At 41.8% G+C, this 20600-nt stretch overlaps 1 protein-coding gene across 8 annotated transcripts; it reads right to left on the bottom strand.

The window, feature by feature from the left end:
- Positions 1-867: 867 nt before the first annotated feature.
- elovl1b (ELOVL fatty acid elongase 1b) lies at positions 868-19828 on the bottom strand. Of its 8 annotated transcripts, none has more exons than XM_052074099.1 (9): positions 19664-19827; positions 9762-9866; positions 5390-5483; positions 4797-4987; positions 4616-4696; positions 3080-3136; positions 2822-2927; positions 2275-2411; positions 868-1681 (listed from the first exon to the last, which is right to left on the bottom strand). In XM_052074099.1, the coding sequence occupies exons 3-9, from the start codon at positions 5457-5459 to the stop codon at positions 1334-1336; spliced, it is 990 nt and encodes a 329-aa protein (XP_051930059.1). In that variant the 5' UTR covers positions 5460-5483; positions 9762-9866; positions 19664-19827; the 3' UTR covers positions 868-1333. The 8 variants fall into 8 exon arrangements, with proteins under 8 accessions (XP_051930059.1, XP_051930057.1, XP_051930060.1 ...); XM_052074097.1 differs by lacking the exon at positions 19664-19827 and adding an exon at positions 19577-19639; XM_052074100.1 differs by lacking the exon at positions 19664-19827 and adding an exon at positions 10016-10181.
- Between the last annotated feature and the right edge of the window lie 772 nt (positions 19829-20600).

Raw genomic sequence — 20600 nt, 5'->3', positions numbered from 1 at the left:
ATTCAGAAAGACTCCCACTCCCGTACTGCTCCCAATGTGGAGGTCTGTCACCCCCTCCGCACAGGTGTCAAACTCAGGGCCGAGGGACCAGATCGAGCTGCATTTTATGAGGCCCCCTCCGAAAAGAAATAATGTGTCAACTTGCATGACCCTTGCTAAAAAAATGTCAAATTGTCATGCGTCATAAATGACTATATTTTGCAATAATTTTGTGACCCTTACAAGTAATAATGCGATTTAACATTTGTGTGGTTTCACAGTCATAACAACACTCTGGGGGAAGCCGTAACTCAAAAGTGGCCCGCGACAAAAATGAGGTTGACACCCGTGCCCTACTGGATAATTCCCCTCCAGTATACTCCTGTGACTTTTTTTATACTGTGCTGTCCGTATGCATATTTAAAGGTAAAGTTGACTTCCATCCCATTAATGTACACAGGTACAATGTGTATAAATATAGACATACACACACTTGAAGACATTTAATTTTGCAGTAAATCAAATGACAAAATGTGTCACCTAGACTATCAATACGGTAATTCATACCGATGCATCGCATCCATTTCTCATTAGTTAAATGGCAAACTACACAAGCGTCCCTTTCTTCCAGTCAAGGAACCAGCTGAACCGAGGGGGCGTCGTCTTTCTCTGCTGCTTCAACAAAGCAGAATGCGTCGCTTGTGTAACTCCCACGAGCGAGCGTCACATTCCTTGCATAGCCCCGGCGAGAGGCACAAGACAAGCACATGCTTTTCTTCTTTGTTGCAACGCAGCACAATGACACACTCGGCTGCGATGATGACATGATGGCTACACGACAATCTCGTCACCGGCAAAAAAAGAAAAAAAAGAAACCGACGCTAGATCATTTATAGCATGGTTTATTGGCATTTTATTTTTAAATACACAATTTAGAAAGTAGAAAGCCTTACCAATACAGTTATTTTGTTGTAAAACTATTTACAGATAAAAGTATTTTCAAGTCTTGTGAACAGTCATCTGTCCACAAAGGGGTGATACGAGGACACATCTTCTAAAGTGAAAGGCAACCAGTGTGATACTAAATTTGCATGTCGGTGAATATCTTCTCTTCATACATTGTGCTTTTCCCCCCAAAACTCAGAGAGACAACCAAACCAACCAAATGTGGAATCCCCCTTTGTGGAAATCATGGACTGCGCTACTTCGCTCCCTCCCACGTTTCACAGAGAAAACTAAAAATAGGACAAGAAACGCAGCCAAAATCATCTTTGGAATCCGAGATCGGTGTGACGGCTTCGCGAGGTCATATTTTTTGGGACTTTCTTTGCCCCCACCCCCTCCGGCACTCCCCTTAGGCCTTCTTCATCTTGCCCATGGGAGCGCTGCCATTTTCGTGGTGGGTCGAGCCGTTGCTGGTGCCGTTGGACGTGCCGTGTTTGAGGCCGTTCTCGTGGTGCTTGCCGTTGGCGTACACGGTTGGGGCGGAGGAGGAGGCGGCGGCGCCGTTCTGAGACGTCTTGATTTCCTGCTTGGGCAGCCGCTTGCCCTTGACGTAGGCTTGCACCCAGAAGTTGGAGAAGAGCACGAAGAAGAAGGTGCCGTATACCCACACCATGTGGATGATCATGGGGAACTGGTAGTCGCAGCTGTCCATGAAGTAATACTGAGTCACATGGAGGGATACCAGGACGAACTGGATCTGTCGGGGGACCAAAGGAAGACGAATAAATGAAGGAGCTAAAGAGATGACGATGAAAAAGAACGGCCGCAAAATAGCCAAGGGAGATGGAAAAGAAAACGATCGGCAAAGAGCAAGAGCAAAAGAACAATGAAAGTGCAAATACAAAAAATATAGAAGGAAAAAATTAAAACAAAAACAAAGAAAAAAAGACAAGATGAAGACAAAAGAAGAAATATGATGAAAAAAGCAAGACAAAAAGTAAAGGGTAAATGGGAAAAATAAGGACAATGATAATGAAAAAGAAACATGACAAAAAAATAAAAGGAAAAAAGATGAAAATTAGGACAGTTTGAGCTAAAAATATTATACCCCCAAAAAACAGGAAAAAAAGCAAAGACAGAAGAAAAAGAAATAGCAAAAATGAAAGAACAAGGCAAAACAAATGGAAAAACAAGAAAAAGCCAAACAAAATAAAAAGAAAATAAGAATAGGGAAACTTAAAAAAAAAAACAAAACAAGAAAAAAGGTTAAAAAAATTACATTGAAAAATGGGCAGAATTAAAAAAAAAAGATTACAAGAAAAAGAGAGAAGAGTAGTACGCAGTACGTACAAGCTGAATGGCTGTCATGTACTTCTTCCACCAAAGGAACTTCTGGAAGCGAGGTCCGGCCGCAGCGAGGAAGTAGTAGAAGTACATGATCACGTGGACGGAAGAATTCACCATGGCGTGGAAGGATCCCATTCCACCTGAGGTTGCGACCGCACAAAATATAAGCCAGTGTTTCCCCAAACGTGATGCGGCCAAAAAAAAAAAAAACCATCCCATTTTATTTCAAATAAACATGTCCACCTCTGGATGCACTTTGTACGAACATACAAAAGATAGATTGGTGTTTCGGCTATTAGCAACAGTCGCCTGCGGTTTATTTTTATGGACTAAGTACACACAGTAAAAGTGCCCCCCCATCCCCCCAACCTCCCTCCGTGCAAAACGGTGAAGAGACATACCAGGTTTGCATCAGACTATAAAACGGTTATCAGTGAGGCCAGAGTGCCTTGAGACAAAGGCTCTTTGTCAAGATCGCAGCAGATCGGTATGCGGGCAGCGCAGGGTCACGTCCACGATCGAAGCCAGGTTGAGTTCATCGTGTACTCACCGGGAGCGTAGCCAACTCCCCACCACCAGGTCCAGGGCATGAAGGAGTGGTGGAAGATGTGGAGGAACGTGATCTGCCCACTCTTTTTTCTCAGTACGAAGAACATCTATCATTGGAGAGTGCAAAAAAATACAATAAGAAAAATTATACATACAATTTTTTTGCTCCCTTTTCTTTTTAAAAGGGTTTCTACACAAAATCTGACTATGGCCCCCCACGTATCTGCCGGTGAAAAATAAAATCAAATGTGTGACTTACGGTGTCCATGAGCTCAATGATTTTGGAGAACCAAAACAGCCAGGCCACATCAACCATCTTGAAGGGGAAACCCCAAAAAAGACAAAATCATATCAGAGATCCATCTAAATCATCGCTTACAAATGATTGACCGTAAGGCACAGGTGTCAAAATCAAGGCCCGGGGGCCAGACCTGGCCCGCCACATCATTTGATGTGGCCCGTGAAAGCAAATTATACATGTCAAGTTCCATGATGCTTGCTAAAGTCTGAATCCAAATTTCAAACTGTCATATATAATCTACAATAACAGTCAATATTCTTGACTTCTGATTTTAAAACGAGTTATTCATCAATTTGTTGTGCGCTGTCTGTAAGATGTGGAGGGGGTGAAACATTGGTATGGTTTCCCAAAATTCATAACGGCCCTCCAAGGGAAACCGTTACTACCATGTGGCACGCGACAAAAAGGAGTTTGACACCCCTGCCGTAAGGGTTGGCACCGAATATCGATATTGTCATACAGCGTTCGCGGTATCGATACCAACGTGTCAAATATCGTAACTATGGCGGCCTTCTCCGTGTCATGTCATGACCACATAGCCGAACAACCAATGAGAAGAGGTTTTATTACATACTACTGCACATTAAGACGTCAACATTTCTATTTACCCGCCTTCTTGAACATAAAATAAAGAATCCGTTTCTAGTCATGTGATGTGATACGGCAAACTGTTTATTTGAAATTAAGTCACCGGGAAGCCATTTTTTTTTTCAGGGTATTGTTATCTTGAAATTAAACTCTCGGGATCACAGTTCTTGGCATGTTTAGAGTTGAAAACAAAAATATCGGCACATTTCAAGGACTGTGACCCCCGTCCACTTCGTTTCATGAATGTATAACTTCTTAAACACTGAGCAAGCATGTTCGTTCGGGTTGTTCAGCTGTGCTCTGTATTTTTAGGAGAGGGGGGGGGCTTTGCCTTTTCGGCACCTTCCACGTTGTGTCAACGGCAAGAGTGACTTTAGCGCAAATCGTTGATACGATCTATATTGCTGTTGTGGCAACATTTTCTTCATGACCAAAACAAACACCAAAGAATTGTCCTTGTCACCGGGAGTCTGCAGAGCAGACAAGATCGGAGTCACACGGCAATTTGCGAAAAGACGCATTCAAGATGATTGGCGAAAACAAAATGAAGAAATAATGCTGTGCTAGCATAGCGCAGGCAAAATGAGAGGCAGTGGTGAGACCTTTCCACACTCATTTTTGAAATCCGGAACCAATTCCTGTGCCATATTATCTGTTCGGCAGGGCAACTTCAGGCGTTTTGAATGATCCTCTCCCAAACTTTACGTCATGAAAACCATTGGATATGTAGGTCCAATAGTCTCCGCCCCCTTTTACAGCTGCTGCCAACGGTGCACAAACCGTTAAAGAGTATGCGAGCACCCAATTTAACGCACGCTATTTGCGATCTTTGTAAATCAGGCTCATCATTTGTGATTGCAGCTATGGTAATTTGAATAGGTTGGGAAAAAAAAAAGCTGAACTTACTCTAAGTGCTTGAGGGCTGTCGGAAACATCGATTGCGTCACATCGCCAAGTATACGTTGTGGCCCAGCCGGACATCAAGAACTAAAAACAAACAACAACAAAAAAAAGGCAAGCTAATCATTGACAAAAAAAATAAAAAAGTGGGGCTTGAACAGAGAGGAGGATGAAAAGCAAGACTCACCTCGTAAACGATATAAATCGACAGCGCCACCAATGCAAAGTTATAGACAATCATGGCCTCCTTGAGCTGGAAGGGCTTTCGATTGGCCATGATGCGAGGGCCCAGGTAGAGGACAAAGAACAGGTAGCACAGCAAAATGACAGTCATGGGAATAGGACTCTGCATCAGGAAATGATTCTTCATTCGAGGATCTGGTTGGGGGAATAAAATGTTGATTAGGATTGAATTATTCCTCAGATTTAAAGAAACATTTTGACATTAAAAAAAAACAACAGGACGTTTCAAATTGACAGTGCAGAAATGCACTTTAAAAAAAAAATGATTCAGTTACTGTTTTGGTCAGTGCCATCAGGGAATAGGCAAAAAAGTTTGATTCGGTATAATGGTAATCTGCTTTCATCGAGGGCTATCTGAGAATATCAACTGTCAAAAGGTTGTTTCAAAGGATATGGACAATTTTATGTCTCTAAACGATTAACCAGTTACTAAAAATAATTTGCGATTAATTTGATCATCAATTAGTTGTCCAATAGTTGATTAGGTGAAACTTTGTGAAAGGTGAATTAAAAAGGTAAAAAAAAAAAAAGACTGACCAATTCCTGCGACGAGGTAGTCATATATATCCATGGCATGTGAGCCAAACTCCTTCATCTCCTGCAGCATGCTTGCCGGTTTGTCGCCAGTTATCTGAAATTGAAAAAAAAATTAAAATTGGGGAGAAAATAAAAGACATGAACTCAAAAGTCAAATTCACCAAATCCCACCACAAACCCAAAATGCAACCACGTCGACTTCTTTTCCAGTTTCCTTATTACACCAATTTGTTACTTCTGCTTCTTTTGCAGAACCATGTGACATACTTAGCATTTTGCACAAGTTGATGCCTCATAAAAAAAAAGGTGAATCATTCATCAACACTGCAATTTCCACAGACATTAGGAAATTAAACAGCAACCTCACTGAGGTGACGAAAATTTCCCAACATCTCAAATGTTGCTGCTATGAAGGGACATCACCAGAAAAATCATTTTTAAAAAGCCTTTCGGACATTTTGGCACACAAAAATAAATGCAACTTTACCCAAGCCAAGTACTTCCTCAAACCAAACAACCCCAATGAAAATCCCAGGATGCCTGGCTGTGCTCATGCAACATGGCCTGACATCAGACGAGGAGGGGCCACGAGGGAAATGGTACGGCTTGCCTCGCCCCGAGGCAAGCGGCGACCATGCCAGGCTGCTTCCTTACCTCTCAATCCCGACAGGGAAATTATTGAGGGACAAAACAGGAGTAAAGTTCCTTGGCGAGCTTAAAGTCACCGCGGCCTTACTCGCGCGGAATGAGTGCCGCCTACAAACACGGGGAAGCACGCGCACGGGAATGTTGCTGGTACTGTAAACCTCGACGGTTACGGGGACAGAACGGGTGTGTTCTCCTTTGAAAAGTGAAGCCAGAGAGCGCCATTGTTTGATGTACAATCAACAATGACCGACCGCACAAGCGCGGCCCTCCTTGAGCCAATATCATTACAAGCCGATTCCTTGTTGCGAGGCAGGCAAACAAAGGCGGGTTCAGTATTGACAATAGATAAGCGTTAAGATTTGGATTTAAAAACCCACAGCAACGCAGCCAGCACAAATGATTTCTGTGGAGCGTTGGGCATCGATGAGTGAGGAAACCAAAAATATTTTCACCCCCCTCATGTACAGCAGTGCCTCGAGATACGAGTGACCTGATGGCTGTGAAATAAATTCAACTTACTTCAACAACAAACACTGTTTGGCATATCGTGAACACTTCCTCAACAAAAAAAAACAAACAAACAAACAAGAGGTTTAACGCTGTCTATTACTGTCAAACTACACATAAAACAAAGACTTGCATCCTGTGAAACGCAAACAACCATGTAGCTTAACCTTTCAGTCCGCTACCTTAACGCTAAGGCTAATTAGCATATAGGTTGCGGGGTTATTATTTCATTAAGTTAAAAAAAGTGACCGTTAAAGTTAACTAACAAACTAAACATAAAACAAAAAGAATTTCGCTATGGATTTAAAAGCAACCGCGCAGCCTTAATCAAGTCCTTTTAGCATAACGCTAATGACGCAAAACAGGCTAGCGATTAGCATCAACGGTGTAGCGTAACACGAAACGGCACATATTCACATATTGGAACACACGGAGATTTAACAAACCTCAAAGGCATGTATTCATTACTCTTTGCAACAAAAAAACAAAAAAAAAACGACTCTTACTACAGTTTAACGACTTTTTTGGGAAAGAAAACATTTTCCTCTACGTCCATCTGTACTGTACTTCCCCACAACTGGCCATAACGTCACACAACAGAAGGAACCATGCAATGTCCATTGCATCGAGGTAAAAACTAATGAACATTCAAATTTAATTACGTCAACAATTGGTTATAAAATACAATATAGAGTGCTATTTTTCACATATCCAAGATACTTATAAAACATACGACGGCCGAAATTGAGTACAGTGATCCCTCGCTATTTCACGGTTCATTTATCGCGGATTCAGTGCATCGCTTTATGTGACTTGCTGTTGTTTTGCAGCTTCTCGCCGACTGTTTGCACACTTAAAAAAAAAGTTTATATGTTAATTGGTCGCTACTTTGCGGATTTTCGTTTATCGCAGGTGGTTATGGTCCCCACTAACGGTGATAAACGAGGATTACTGTAATAGCATTTCCTTTTCTGCGGGGACCCAAATAAAATCATCACAAGGCACCAATGTATGATTTTTTTTTTAACCTTACAACAAAAAGCAAAAATTGAAAACAGGATATAGCTAGCAATTTCACAAACTCGCCAGATCTTGTGCTCAAAAGCCAAGATGCTACACCATACTTGACGCAGGAGTTGCCAACTTTTCGCCCATCTTGAACTTTGTACCACCTCCTTCAAATATCCAATAACATACAGTCGACCCACACACTTCAGAAACACTCACGTCCGTCAGTTCTCTCGCCGACTCCTCGAAACTTACGCGGACGGCAGTTTCGCCCGAGCGTTATCGCAAGTGGCGTGTGTAGCATGACAACATCAGATAAATGACATTTCACAAAAACTCTTACACAAAACGCTGTGGCTGTTTTTGAGCAACGGCGAGGTATTTGGGGCGTGCGCCTCGCATTTCAGCAAGCGCACCCTCATGTCTGCGACGAGTGCAAACTTCAAGGTCTTGTTCTGAGGAAAAACGCTGCACAGTTAAGTCCACCAGATGATCAATCGTCATCTGGCCGAGGGGAAACACACCTTGGCTTTGAATGGTGGAGAAAACACACAGTGTCGAGGGTCCACTGAAAGGAAGGTGGAGCTCCTCCCTTATCTGAGACTTGTGATTTTTTTTTTTTTTTTTGCAGCAATATGAGATTTGCTCCGCTGACTTATCTGAGCTTCACTGAGTGGCCTAAAAAAATCCACCAAACATGACAACCGTAACCAGGAAAGGGAGAAACAACACTTCACCCTGAAACCCAGATAAAGATCAAAGTTGAAGGAAATTGAAATTAACCCTCCCGCCTCTGCACCTTCATGAAAACCAAACTTGCCATTGAGAACCAATTCAAGTGCTCTTTTTTTTCCACTTTGTCCGTTACTTCAAGTCAACGCAAACGACACAGCACCACCAAGTGTCCTCGCCTCCGTGACAAATAGCCTTACACACACACAGACACACACACTGAATTGTAAATGGAGCGACTTCAGCCAGATACAAAAAAAAAAATTTAAAAAATGGAAATAATATTCCCACCAAGGACTCAAATTGACAAATAGGCGTTATGCGATCAGGATTGTAAAGCTGATCAATGAAATAAAAGCTAACTCAAAAAAATATTGGAGAATGTGTTATTTTGCGGATCCGATCACTGACGTCATTGATCGAGCCACAAATTATGACATGACAACCCACCACCCGATTTTGCATGAAAAATTCAAAATCTCTTCCGATCTGATTAATGTAAAGCTGACTTACATTCCCCTACAAAACGAAAAAAAAAACCCACGATACCAAGAATTGTGTCCCGTTTATTGATGGGAAAAAAATGTATTCCTTTTATTGACTACCAATAAAATGATTATTTTCTTCATTACAATCTCCTCTGAATGTTCTGAACTCCTGTTTCAATGCCAATGTATTACAGAGCGGAATAAGGCTGCCTGGAAGAGGTGTGACGCGGCGCGGATGGAATTTAATTTGCCATTCTTGACGTCATGTTGTTCTTCGAAAGCACGTTGAGAGTAAATCTGCTGGATTAAGCCAAGTAGCGCATCAAGAGATGCGATTGACCAGCAAATCAAAGTGCACACAATGGAGCCAATTCTCAACGATTAAACGAATTGATCAGAATCATACTGACAATTGCGACCCCCCCCCCCCCCCCAAAAAAAAGGAACCCATTTTGGGCAACAATTCCAACAAAAACGCCGCACCAGAAGATAGAAATTTCTAATTGGGCAGGTTGTGTTCAGGTCCGTAGTAAACAATACTATCACAAAGTATCTCTGTAGCATTTCCAGTCAGTGCTTCAACCAGAAAGAAACATAGTTTCGTTACAAATCTTTGCGTGGTTTGTTTGAGAGCAGCCTCCACAACCAAGCGGCGGTTTTACATCGAGTGAAGGAGACAAAGTGGAGCGTTTTCCTGTTCGGCGTCAATGAATCACAGGATGGAAAAAAAAGGTGGGAAGTGTTAATGATGAACAAACAGTGAGAAGGGATGAGAGTTGGGGAGGAGTGTCAAAAGAAAAAAAAAAAAAGGAACACCCAAAGTACAAAGTGAAGTATCCATTTGCATGGGATAAAGGCCAAAAATCGGAACATCAAGCACCAGACTGAGAAGCAACTTCATGAAAATAAAATGAAGAAAAAAAAACGGCAGCGCTCAAGCAAGACGCCGTACACACAAAGTGAGTTCTACTTCAAAGTGAATGACTTACCCAGCTGAAAAAAAGTGGACTTTCCAGGTTCGGGATACACCTAAAGCCAGCGTTGAGAGAATCCTCTTCGGGAGCCCCTCTCTTGGAGTGCGGCGCGAGTAGAAACTGCAGTGCGGTGAGGGAGAGATCGAGAGCATGTGTGTGGAAAAGAGGAGAGGGAAGGAGGGAATGAAGGAAGAGGAAAAAAAAACTATTTCAACCGACAGACGCGACTGGTACAGCTGTCTTCTGACTCTCCGCCCTCCCTGACTCACCCCGGTGGATGAATAACCCAGCACAGAAAACGGAAGAGGGAGTGAGAGCAACAGTCAAGGGAGGCAAGGTGTGTGCGTTTACGCCGGCGTCCGACCCTATTTAAACACACACCAGGCCAAATGAAAATGCCCGGTCTGAGACCACGGCCTGACTTTCAGCGCCTCCCCTGCCCGCATCTCTCCTCCCACCACACAACGACTCTCAAGGCCACACCCTACACACACACAGACACGGAAACCTGGCTCTCAAGTTGCCCTGTTTGTCCTCAAAGGGGTGGGAGGTTAATATTATTTCAGATAAAGCGAATCAATAGCGCCCGCTATCATGAAGGCCAACCATTGTTCTATTTCGTGGCGGCCTGTGCCCTACGTACTGGGGCTGAACAATTCATCAAAAAAATTAAATCTACCTCGCAGTGTAGCAGAATGCAGTTTGGGAAATAAAAAAATGTTTAAAAAGGGTTGGGGGGAGATTTTAAACATACGCATTGTAATTTTAAAACAATCACGTTAGCTCAATGCTAACAAAAAAGGCAAATTGTCATAAATCGGCTAAAATATAGCATATAGGTTACGCAAACGGTGAAGCGACACACACGGATGGACAGTATAGTTTTTTTTATCCCGTACCATGTTATCGCAGCCGATTGAGTGGCTTGAAGTAGTTTTGACTTTACTGTTACGACTTGGTATGCCCTTCGGGGGCCAAGACGGGGGCACCAGAAGGAGCAGCACAATGAAATGAACTGAAGCATTAAAACCTTTTATTTTTTTCCATTTTATTTATTTAACTGTTATTACTGTATGTTTTTATCGAGAACAAGGGTGCTATTTTCAGACCCAACTAATGATCTGTATTCCATAAAATGTATTCTCTAAAAATATATTCGAGCATGTGACGAATATAGGTGGCGTGCAACAGGAGGTTACAAGGAATTACATAAACACTACCATTATCTTTGTTTTTTTTTTGGGTTGCTTGTTTTCTGATTGTGCTGATGGACTGCAAAATTGCCAACACAAACAGAACAAATATTAGCTTTGTCAGAACGATCAACACCATAGCTGGGCGCCATCGCCAACCAACCATGATGTTTACTCGAGGGCTGGCGAGCGTAGCCAATGATGACTCTCGATGACAACAGATGCCCAGCTACATGACTGGATAACGCAATAATGCCGTAAAAGTCTTTTTCTTTTGGGGGGGGGGGGGGACTCACTACTCCTCGTCAGGAGAGTAACGTCTTAAATCTGACTTCAAAGCCACAGCCTTGTGTTGTCAAAAGCCAAAATATGAAATAGTAGTAGTCATGTCGTGGACTAGCAATAATGGCATTTTCTATTTGTGACTCCTCTTTAGAAGAGCTTAAATAGCCGCCGGGGGGAACAATGCATGCAGAGGCATAGGAATTTCATTCTTAAAATCGCCTTGTGTCACTTTGGCGGCTCAGTTGTCGGTGCAGGGGGAAAAAAAAGACGATTCAGAAAATGCTTGATACAGTACAACGGCGCTTACAGGTAAATACAGCTGGACTTGACAAAAAAAAACAAACGTGCAGAGGTGCATTTGAGCATAGACTGACAGGGCTGGTTTGACTTGTCACTCAAGCCGCGCTGGGGTGCGGGTTTGCGGGTGGGTAGGTGGTGGTGATGGTGGTTGAGTGGCAGCAGTCCAGTGCCCCTCCTCCAAATACCACAACGCACCTGACAGCAAAATACATCATCGTGCTGTGCTGCAGTCGCTGACAGCACCGTTTCAGAAATGATTGTCATCTCGCCCCGTGAGGCCAACGCCTCTTTAAATGGGCGACCTTATAAGTGAAGGCCTGAAAGAGGAAGTAGAAATGCCATAGCGGTTTGCTTTCAAAGGTAGTTATGAAAGAGCAGGACTTCAAAATATTCACTGTTGATTAACATTCCAAGTGTCATTATATTACTTTTGCAAAGGCTGAATTTCCACTTTCCCTGTTCCTTGATTTTTAAGCAACTGCTTATGGAAGTGTAAGATTTCACGAACAGCTCGACGTTGGGTTAAAAAAAAAAAAAAACACCTCAACAAATCAGAATTCAGCGCGAGATCAATAAAGCTGCCTTCCCTGTGTAAACATCATTTCGCTAATATCTGCACTACTTTTCATGATCCTGTCAATGCTGTTTCACATAATATCTTTCGCATGAAGCTAGCAGACTTGACGAAATTAAATCGGAACATTTTGCTGTTTATAAAATATACAATGGTTAATTCCATTTTACTTGATGTGTCAGTAGCTGCAATGGTAGCCTGACTTCTTGTGAAAAGCGGACAGTACAGCTGAGCCCCCCAAAAAATAACATTAGCTTAGCGACTAGCATTAGCTTCTTCGTGCTTGCAAGTAGCATGTCCCTTCTGATTGGTCAGTTTGGCGGGAGAGGAGTGAGATGGTGTTTGTGTCGGAGACACGTGATAGAACAAGTTCAGGGTCAGTCAGGAGTGCTGCTTTAAAAAAAAAAAAAAAAAGACGATCATGTGATTGTGTTTTGAAAAAAAAAAGAAAAAAAACTAAACAAGCGGTACGGAAGATGAATGAATGAATGAATGAATAAATCATTCAGCCCAACCCTCAAGGCCCGATGACCATATTTTGTCCGTTGCCACCGCCGCCGCAACCCAGATAAGCCACAAGATGCGGAACCCAGTGAAATTCCAGTAACAAGATGTATTGCAGATACACGTTTGCGTGCAACAATGCATCTCCATCTCCGGTAGTAGATGGTAACCCATCTATGTACAAATCACAGCAGTGGGTGTGGGAGTTAAAAGACTTTTGAGTTCCTGCTATACTAATAACTATTGTCATAATTGCTTTACACTTAAAGCAAAACAACTCCATGATATTCAAAACATCACGACGTGCACTGCTAAAGCGCCGAGGCAGCGAGCGTAAACATTCATCGCCATTTTCCATGCCCGTGCGAGGAGTCTGACCTTGATGTGGATGCACGATGTGAAATACTTGTGCTGAAGATGGAATACACCCAGGTCCATTTTGACCGACAATGTCAGTGAGGTATTCATTTAACAACGTATTCATCAATGCATGTTGCGTAGAATTGGGGGAAACCCAAATACGAGAAAACGCTAACCATAGCGCGGCACTGCGCTACATCAATGCCGAGCTACCACCCCAATGACGAACAAGTTATTCAATTAATGCCTCAGTGTCAATCCAAATTTTAAAATGACCTTTTGAACATTATAGTTGTAAAAATCAAAACCAACAGAGGTGGTTAGAGAGCTGGATCTCATCGAATGATGCACCGAACATAAAGTTATAACGGGTTGGTGGATGAGACTTGACAGGAATCATTGCAGTACAATTTAGGTGTGTTCATCTCATACATATTATCAGTTAAACATGCATTGGGAAAATATTTTAGAAAGAACTACTAAAATTTTTTATTTAAAAATATGTATACTTTGAGTAGTACGACATGTCATCTTTGACAACATGTGTCAAACCTAAGGCCCGTGGGCCAGATCTGGCCGGCCACATCATTTTAAATGGCCCGCGAAAGCAAATCAAAGATAACAACTTCCATGATACTTGCTAAAATGTGTACCAAAATGTCACATTTTCATATTTAATAAATCAGTGACATATCGTAAGCGTTTTCTTGTTACCAAACCCCTCATTACAGTTACTCATACAGTAGTTGAATAAAACGTTATTCTTGATTTCTTTATATCGTTTCAGTCATCAAAGGCCACCAAGGGAAACGGTAATTATAAGTTGGCCCGCGACAAAAAAAATGAGTTTGACACCTCTAACAGAGACAAAGAACATTCGATATGTACCATAGGCCAAACTACATAAATAACAAACGTTCACGTGCGTGAATATTTTTGCAGAATATATGATGACGTGACACCATCATTTGCACCTTTGTCAAAATGTCAGAAAACATTAGCAATGTCACGGATGTACCAAAAAAAAAAACCAATAAACATTTGATGTGGTGAACACACACTGAAAAGTAATTATCGACCTGAAAACTCAATAAATCAAACCAGTGAGAGGACAAAACGCATTAAGGTGCCACCTGAGTCTCGCTGGGATGGAACCAAAGTCAAAATGAGCAGTAACAAGCTGGTGTCATTCAACGCTGCTCGCGAGTCAATGTCAACAAAACTTGCTCTGCCGCTTTTGTCGCTACGAGAAAATAAAGAAATACTACCTGCTCTCCCCTACCGGCTCCCACCGCAGCCATGTAATAAGACACAACATCACAAAACGCTCTCTAATGTTTACAAAGAAGAGTTTGAAGATAATCCCTTTGCAAATTTGGGATGCTTTCGCGCACCAAGGTCAATACCATTCGATGTGTCATTGTGTCAACAACTTATTAAAAGTGACGCATTTTGAATTTACAATAACTTCTTAAATGTGATGACAAAGTTCACAGTGAGCTCGATTTAGTGCCAGAGTTGGTTGCACAATTACCAGACGTACGCAATAAACAAATTGAAAAATGTATTTAAAATAATGTTTTTTTTTTTTCACTCCACCCCATAATAAACACATTATTCAAGGCGGCCTCAAATGCAAACCATCCAGGGCGAGCCAAAGTTAAAAACTGAATAAAATTAAGTTTGGAGTATGAAAATGAGGTGCATTAACAGGACAGTGACTACTCTGTACTCAAGTAGTTTACTATTACAGACAACCCCCCCCCCCCCCCCCCATCTTACTGGAATGTCGCACTGCCAGCCATTTTCGCCCTCCTTTGTTTCATGTTTTGGGTGAGGGTGGGTGCAAGGTGCCGCTGCGGGTGGGCGGTTGAGAGACAACCCCACCCCATCCCCCAACCTTGCTCAGAAAGGGGATGACCCTTCACCTTTTACCGGTCTCTTTCTCCCAATTCCACACCTTCCCTCCCCCCTCCTCCACAGGTTTCTCCCTCTCTCTCTCTCCTATGATTCACATGACTGGAACTTTCCATAGACAACAAAGGTGCACTGCTGCATCCTAGTGAATGAGCTCATGCCCGATGGCGGAGAAACTGCCTTTCAGCAGGTGTGAGTCAATTTGCCTGCCGCCGATATCCAGATGTTTGCAACCAAACCAAAAGCCGGAAATGTGTGGGCGTGGCTACCCTGTACAAAAAAAAAACATTTGGATGATCTCTCATGTCTCTTTCAAGGATATTTGGGATGGCGGAAGCTTGGGGGCAGGGGACGACTACGCCCTTTATTCGCGTTATGTTTGGCAACTGTCTTGTCATAACCTAAAACCCAAGAGAATATTTTTGCACATTCACTGATTCTAAATTGTCAAACAGTTTCATGCAAATATTTTAAAGTTTATTTTTAAAGGTTCACCGTTTGGACTTATGTAATTTGCTTTGTACATGGAGGGTGATGGGGGGCAGTGGGGGTAAATAAATTCTCGCAAAAGGACTAGATTTTGGCAATCAAGCGTGGCGTAAACATCCATCAGTACATCACAAATCTGAGTACAACAAAAATGCAAACAAATCAGTGGCTTTATCACTTCAACTGTCCAAGTTTCATGCAACGATGATCTGTAAACATGTGGGAGTGCCCTTCTTTAACGGCAAGTCACCTCAAAAATGTTCTTTCCAATGTGTTGTAATCAGAGCTTTTTTTTAACCTCTTTTAAAATAAAACGAGATACCTAAATTAATCAAGGACTTTATCACCCCTCATTTATTTTCAAACAATGTTCTTATGCCCATTCTATGCCAGCGACGTACAGTGACTGGAAGAACAATTCAATGCCCTACTTGACTTTCTACTAATGGAAATTAGTAGAAAGCAGGAGGTACATAATTGACCTGTGTCTCCACTTTTTGTGATGTTTTTGTTTGGTGGTGTCCCTTGAGATTTTTTTTTGTGCCTTGGGGCTCAACAAAATTTGACTGCACAATTAGAACAACATATGATGTTTAGTTTTAAAAAGTCAACGTTTCAACAAGTAAGAATATTGGCTGTGACTGGTGATGAGCTGCTCTTTTCTTTTCTGAGGGGACTTCTGAGCAGGGTGCAATATGATTGGCTGCTTGGGTGAGGTGGGGGGGGGAATTAAAGGGCGCCTCTTTGGCATTAATTGCCTCCAATTAACATTTTGTTTCTCCTCCTCTGCACTGAGAGGAGAGAGGGAGGGAGCAAGGTGTACTGCAAAACAGATGCCTTTTTGCTCCAGGAGGAGGGGAAAAAAAGTGGGTACCAGCAGGTTCTAGTTAGCCCCAAGGGCAACGTGAGTAGCCCATGGGTCTGTGCTAAAGCTAGCTCATCAGTGTGGGCCACTGTTAAAACACAAGTATGTTGAATTGCACTTAATCATTTCTCTATTTAAACTTACCATGCTACACATTTGTGTACTAAATTTTGTTTAAAAATAAAGTTCAGTCAAGGGGGAAAATGCCGTTTATTTATCCAAACAATTTAAAAAACAAGTTCATTTTAGAATTGTAATTTTAATACGGTGATACCGCAAATTTTCTGCTTGCGGTTATCATACTGTCGGAATCTAATATTGCGTCATGCCTACTTGACATATTCTGAAAATGAGACGTTTTAGTTCCTGGAAAGACAAGAGCCTTGTTAATTTTGTATAAATGTGACCGTACCTTTTCTACAACCAAAAAGGTGGAGGTATGTTCTCAAACTTTGAAAGTATGTGTCAAGGGTACACACACATGACAACTGTAACCCCGAAGCTAAAACAATACAGTACTTTTTTCCAAGAACATCCAACTCATTAGACAACAAACGCGGGGAAAGTGCAAACCTAACCTGGTTGACTCGTCGGATTACGCAAGGCTCTTGGTATGACTCAAACAAAATTAATTCCTGTCTTCGCTTTGTGTACACTGCGCTTTAAGCAAGGTGAACTTTGATCTAATTTCCAAATAAAAATTGCTTTAAAAAAAAAAAACCTCATGATTTTATCACATGACAATTTTGCACCGCAGAAAGTTGTTGAGACTTTCTGCAGTATTTCTTTGTGAAATACCTTTTGGGTTCAGCAGCCCCAAAACGAGAAGGAGTAAACGCGCAAAGCCATTTTGTGGGTCATGTTTGCCAAGATGAAAAAAACATTAGGTTTTGTACGGCTATTGTGAGTTCCTGGCCGGAAGTACTTAATCCACCCGCACCCTCCACCCCCACCCCACACTGTGTTTACAGAACAACAGGTTTAACAACATACGAGTAGGCACGGGCATAGACCGAAATACAATGACAGTAACAGAGTTGGTATTGAGCTTAGTGTAGCGTTGGTATTGAGCTTAGTGTAGCGAAGCCTAAAGCCTCGTCGCTCTCATTTGTAAATGACTATTTGTTATGTACTCTGCGTAATACAGGACACATGTGACAAACTCAAAGGCGACAGGCCAGATCTGGCCTGCCACATCTTTTTTTTTTTTTGTGTGACTCACTAAGGAAAATAAAGTCAAGTCTCCTGCCACTCAAAATGTATTTGTGTCTTGATACTTGTTTGAATGCATAGTAATGGAATTACTGGAGTCCCACAAGGAGCTGTTCTAAGGTTACCCCAATCTGAATGGAATCACGGCTGCACCAGACTGTAACCATATCAAGGTATTATATTGGGATGCCTTTATTCCAAAAATAAAAACATAAAAATTGTTGAGACGAGAGGGTTGCGCTCTCTCTCTTTTTTCTTTTGTTCTTAATGCATTGCCGAGGTGTTGTGGGTTAGGGACATAACAGATGCTTCAAATTAAGTAACTGATTGTGAGCTGGTTGCAAAATAAATAAATAAATGAATAGAAAAATTTGTGTGATCGGGACATCCCACATTCGTTCTCTGCCACCTACTGTTTAATCATGAAATAGTTGAAAGGCTTAAATTTAAAAGAAAAGAAGCGTTCGTCTATGTGTGCCCTGCGATTGGCTGGCAACCGATTCAGGGTGTCCCCCACCTACTGCCCGGAGACGGCTGGGATGGGCTCCAGCACCCCCCGCGACCCTAGTGAGGATCAAGCGGTACGGAAGATGAATGAATGAATGAATGAAGCAAAATATAAAGTCTCAAATTGGTTCCATTTGACTGCAGACTTTTTTCCCCTTGTCAACAATTTGCAACGGACTCAATAGGCCTAAGTCAACACACGCCTCCACTGGTCTGACTTCCTGTCACAGGAAATTAAATCAAAGCTGTATTGACAGGGTCCTTAAAAAGTCTCAAAGTTTAGTGGCAAAAAAAACGTTGAATGGCTCCCCACTCGGTCATTTTCCAGCCATTTGTCTGATATGGCGTGCTCATGTGATCGCTTTGCGACATGCTTTACATCATCAAACACCACATGCAATACTCGACGCAAAACTTGAAAATAGGCCCATTTAAAAAAAATGTGCAGGGTTTGAACTACTTCCAAACGACGTGAGAAAAGAGGGTTTTAAGGACATGAGGTAAGAGGGGTGGAAAATGTAGTTACGACAATGACTTTCCGAAATCAAAATCCAAAATCAGTTTTCTCAAAAATATATACTCACGTTGACAATCAACAAAATACCATACAATAAGTGATCAGTACTGTAAATGTGCCATTTCCTTCTAAGGTATCTCAATATATTTTAAAAGGATAGTCAAGTTAAAAATAATAGTTACAATAATATGTTTTGTGCGGCATTCAATGCAATACTGCGTTTGTGGAATACGAATTAAGGTGGAAAATCCACCAATTATCATGTATTCAATTTGCCATTTGCTGTTAATTGAAAATTACATCACAGTTGCTCAAGGCTCAGGTAACAACCTTTCACGGCTCAGCTTGGTCACATGACCAAACTCCAAAAAGGTTAAAATGGAACCATTCAAATCACTTCGATATGAACTTGAATGGGAGATTGGATGCTGACTTCGTACTTGCATCTTTAAAAAAAATCTGATTCAGACCCGTTTTTGTTACCCCCTAATAACTACGAACTAGTTTTGATATCAGAAGCCAGTAAAAAAAGTTTTTGTTCTTTTCAATTTATTTTGAAAGGAGGGTTGGTGATTCCCCACCCCACCCAAAAACGCTTGCAATACCTTAACGTCATTAAAAGTCAAAAAGCCAATTTGCAATTTGGGGTATTTTAACGAGGAACATGAAGTCAACGTACATCATTTGCCTCGGTGGACCGAATCTGCCTGGGGGCCTTGAGTTTGACACTTGGACACTCGTGGCATGTTACAAACTCACTGCTTGACCACAGTTCAATTGAATTTAACTTTAAAAGTTCGATATATTTGCTTTAATCATTTAATAGCAATATGTATTCCATAGCACCAAGTTTTTATAAATAGCTTCTTTTTGATGGTTTCACTAGATAACTTCTTTCAACCGACTAGTGACAATAAAGAGGGCGTCAATAAACTGGTGTGAGGTGCTACAGGTATAAACCGGTGACGACGGGCGATGGTACAAAGCACAATCGATGTCACGACACATAACAGCCACAAAATCCCACAATACTTTACATTCACATCAAGCAAAACACACAAAACACATGAACGGCGAGTTTAAGCTAGTGAGTACGGCGCTGCTTACGATTGGTCGGGCGGAGATGTAATTGCACGTAACTCGGAACGTGGACATTTAGGAAGTCTTTTCATGACTTGTTAAGAACTCACTCACTTTTTGGGGGGTGGGCACAGGGTCAGATAAAGCCAGCGGAGACTGTAGAAACTAATGTGGGCCGACGCGTGTGTCAAGTAGCCTCAACCTGTTCATTTCCGCATCAATCTTTGCAGCCGGGGAAGAAGCAAAATGCATTTGAAGGCACACAGAAAAAGGTGGAGTCAAACTCACTGACGCTTATTTTTTTGAGTCGCCCTTTTTTTACGTCATCAACTGACAACTTCACTGCCAAACGAATATGTCACAAAAAGTAGCGACGCTCAATTTATGGTTCAGCCTGAACCATAAAATGTCACCTGAACCGTTCAGGTGACATTGGGAATTATGACATCTAATTCTATTACATTCTTTGTCTGCATTAGTAATACAGTTTTGCACTTCTGGTGCCCCACACAAGAACAAGAAAAAACCCAAACAGGATGATAGATTAGCAAAGAGATCTTTTTATTCGATAATTGACATCAAGGGTCTGCTAGCAATGGAGGTGGGGGCGGTATTAGGGAGATTCCCAAATCCTAAAGAGTCTCCAGTTGTGTAACTGCTATGGATCAATATCAGCTGACTGTCAAGGCCCCTAACAAGCCTCCACCGGCCAAATGCAGCAAGGGGCCGAATCGAAAGTCTGCCTCACAGCTCTGAATTTATTTGCCCTACAATTGTCTGATGACCAATACAAGGTGTAACTTGTCATCAAGTCAGCTAGGACACACAAACAATTTACCCTGACATTTTCAATTCACTGTTGTAATTTAAGAGGGAGGAAATTTCATCTGTGCTGTATACATTTGACAATAAAGTTGTAGTTGATATTTGATACACATGCCCGTAAAATGAAGCAAGTACCCCAAGTGTCAAAGTCATTTGAATGAAGTCATAATTAAAATCAACACATAATTGGAGGAAGCCCTCCAGTTGGTTAATGTTACTAAATGCA

The sequence above is a fragment of the Hippocampus zosterae genome, chromosome 8 (genome assembly GCF_025434085.1).
Source record: "Hippocampus zosterae strain Florida chromosome 8, ASM2543408v3, whole genome shotgun sequence".
NCBI lineage: Eukaryota > Metazoa > Chordata > Actinopteri > Syngnathiformes > Syngnathidae > Hippocampus > Hippocampus zosterae.
This window is presented reverse-complemented; position numbering and strand designations above follow the sequence as displayed.

Coding starts and splice junctions, on each gene's coding strand:
- elovl1b (XM_052074097.1), bottom strand. CDS start 19,624: ATGTCCACGTTCCGAGTTACGTGCAATTACATCTCCGCCCGACCAATC. Junction 2,928..3,079: donor TCATTGAGCTCATGGACACC/GTAAGTCACACA, acceptor CTCCAATGATAG/ATGTTCTTCGTACTGAGAAA. Junction 2,412..2,821: donor GGGAGTTGGCTACGCTCCCG/GTGAGTACACGA, acceptor TCGCAACCTCAG/GTGGAATGGGATCCTTCCAC.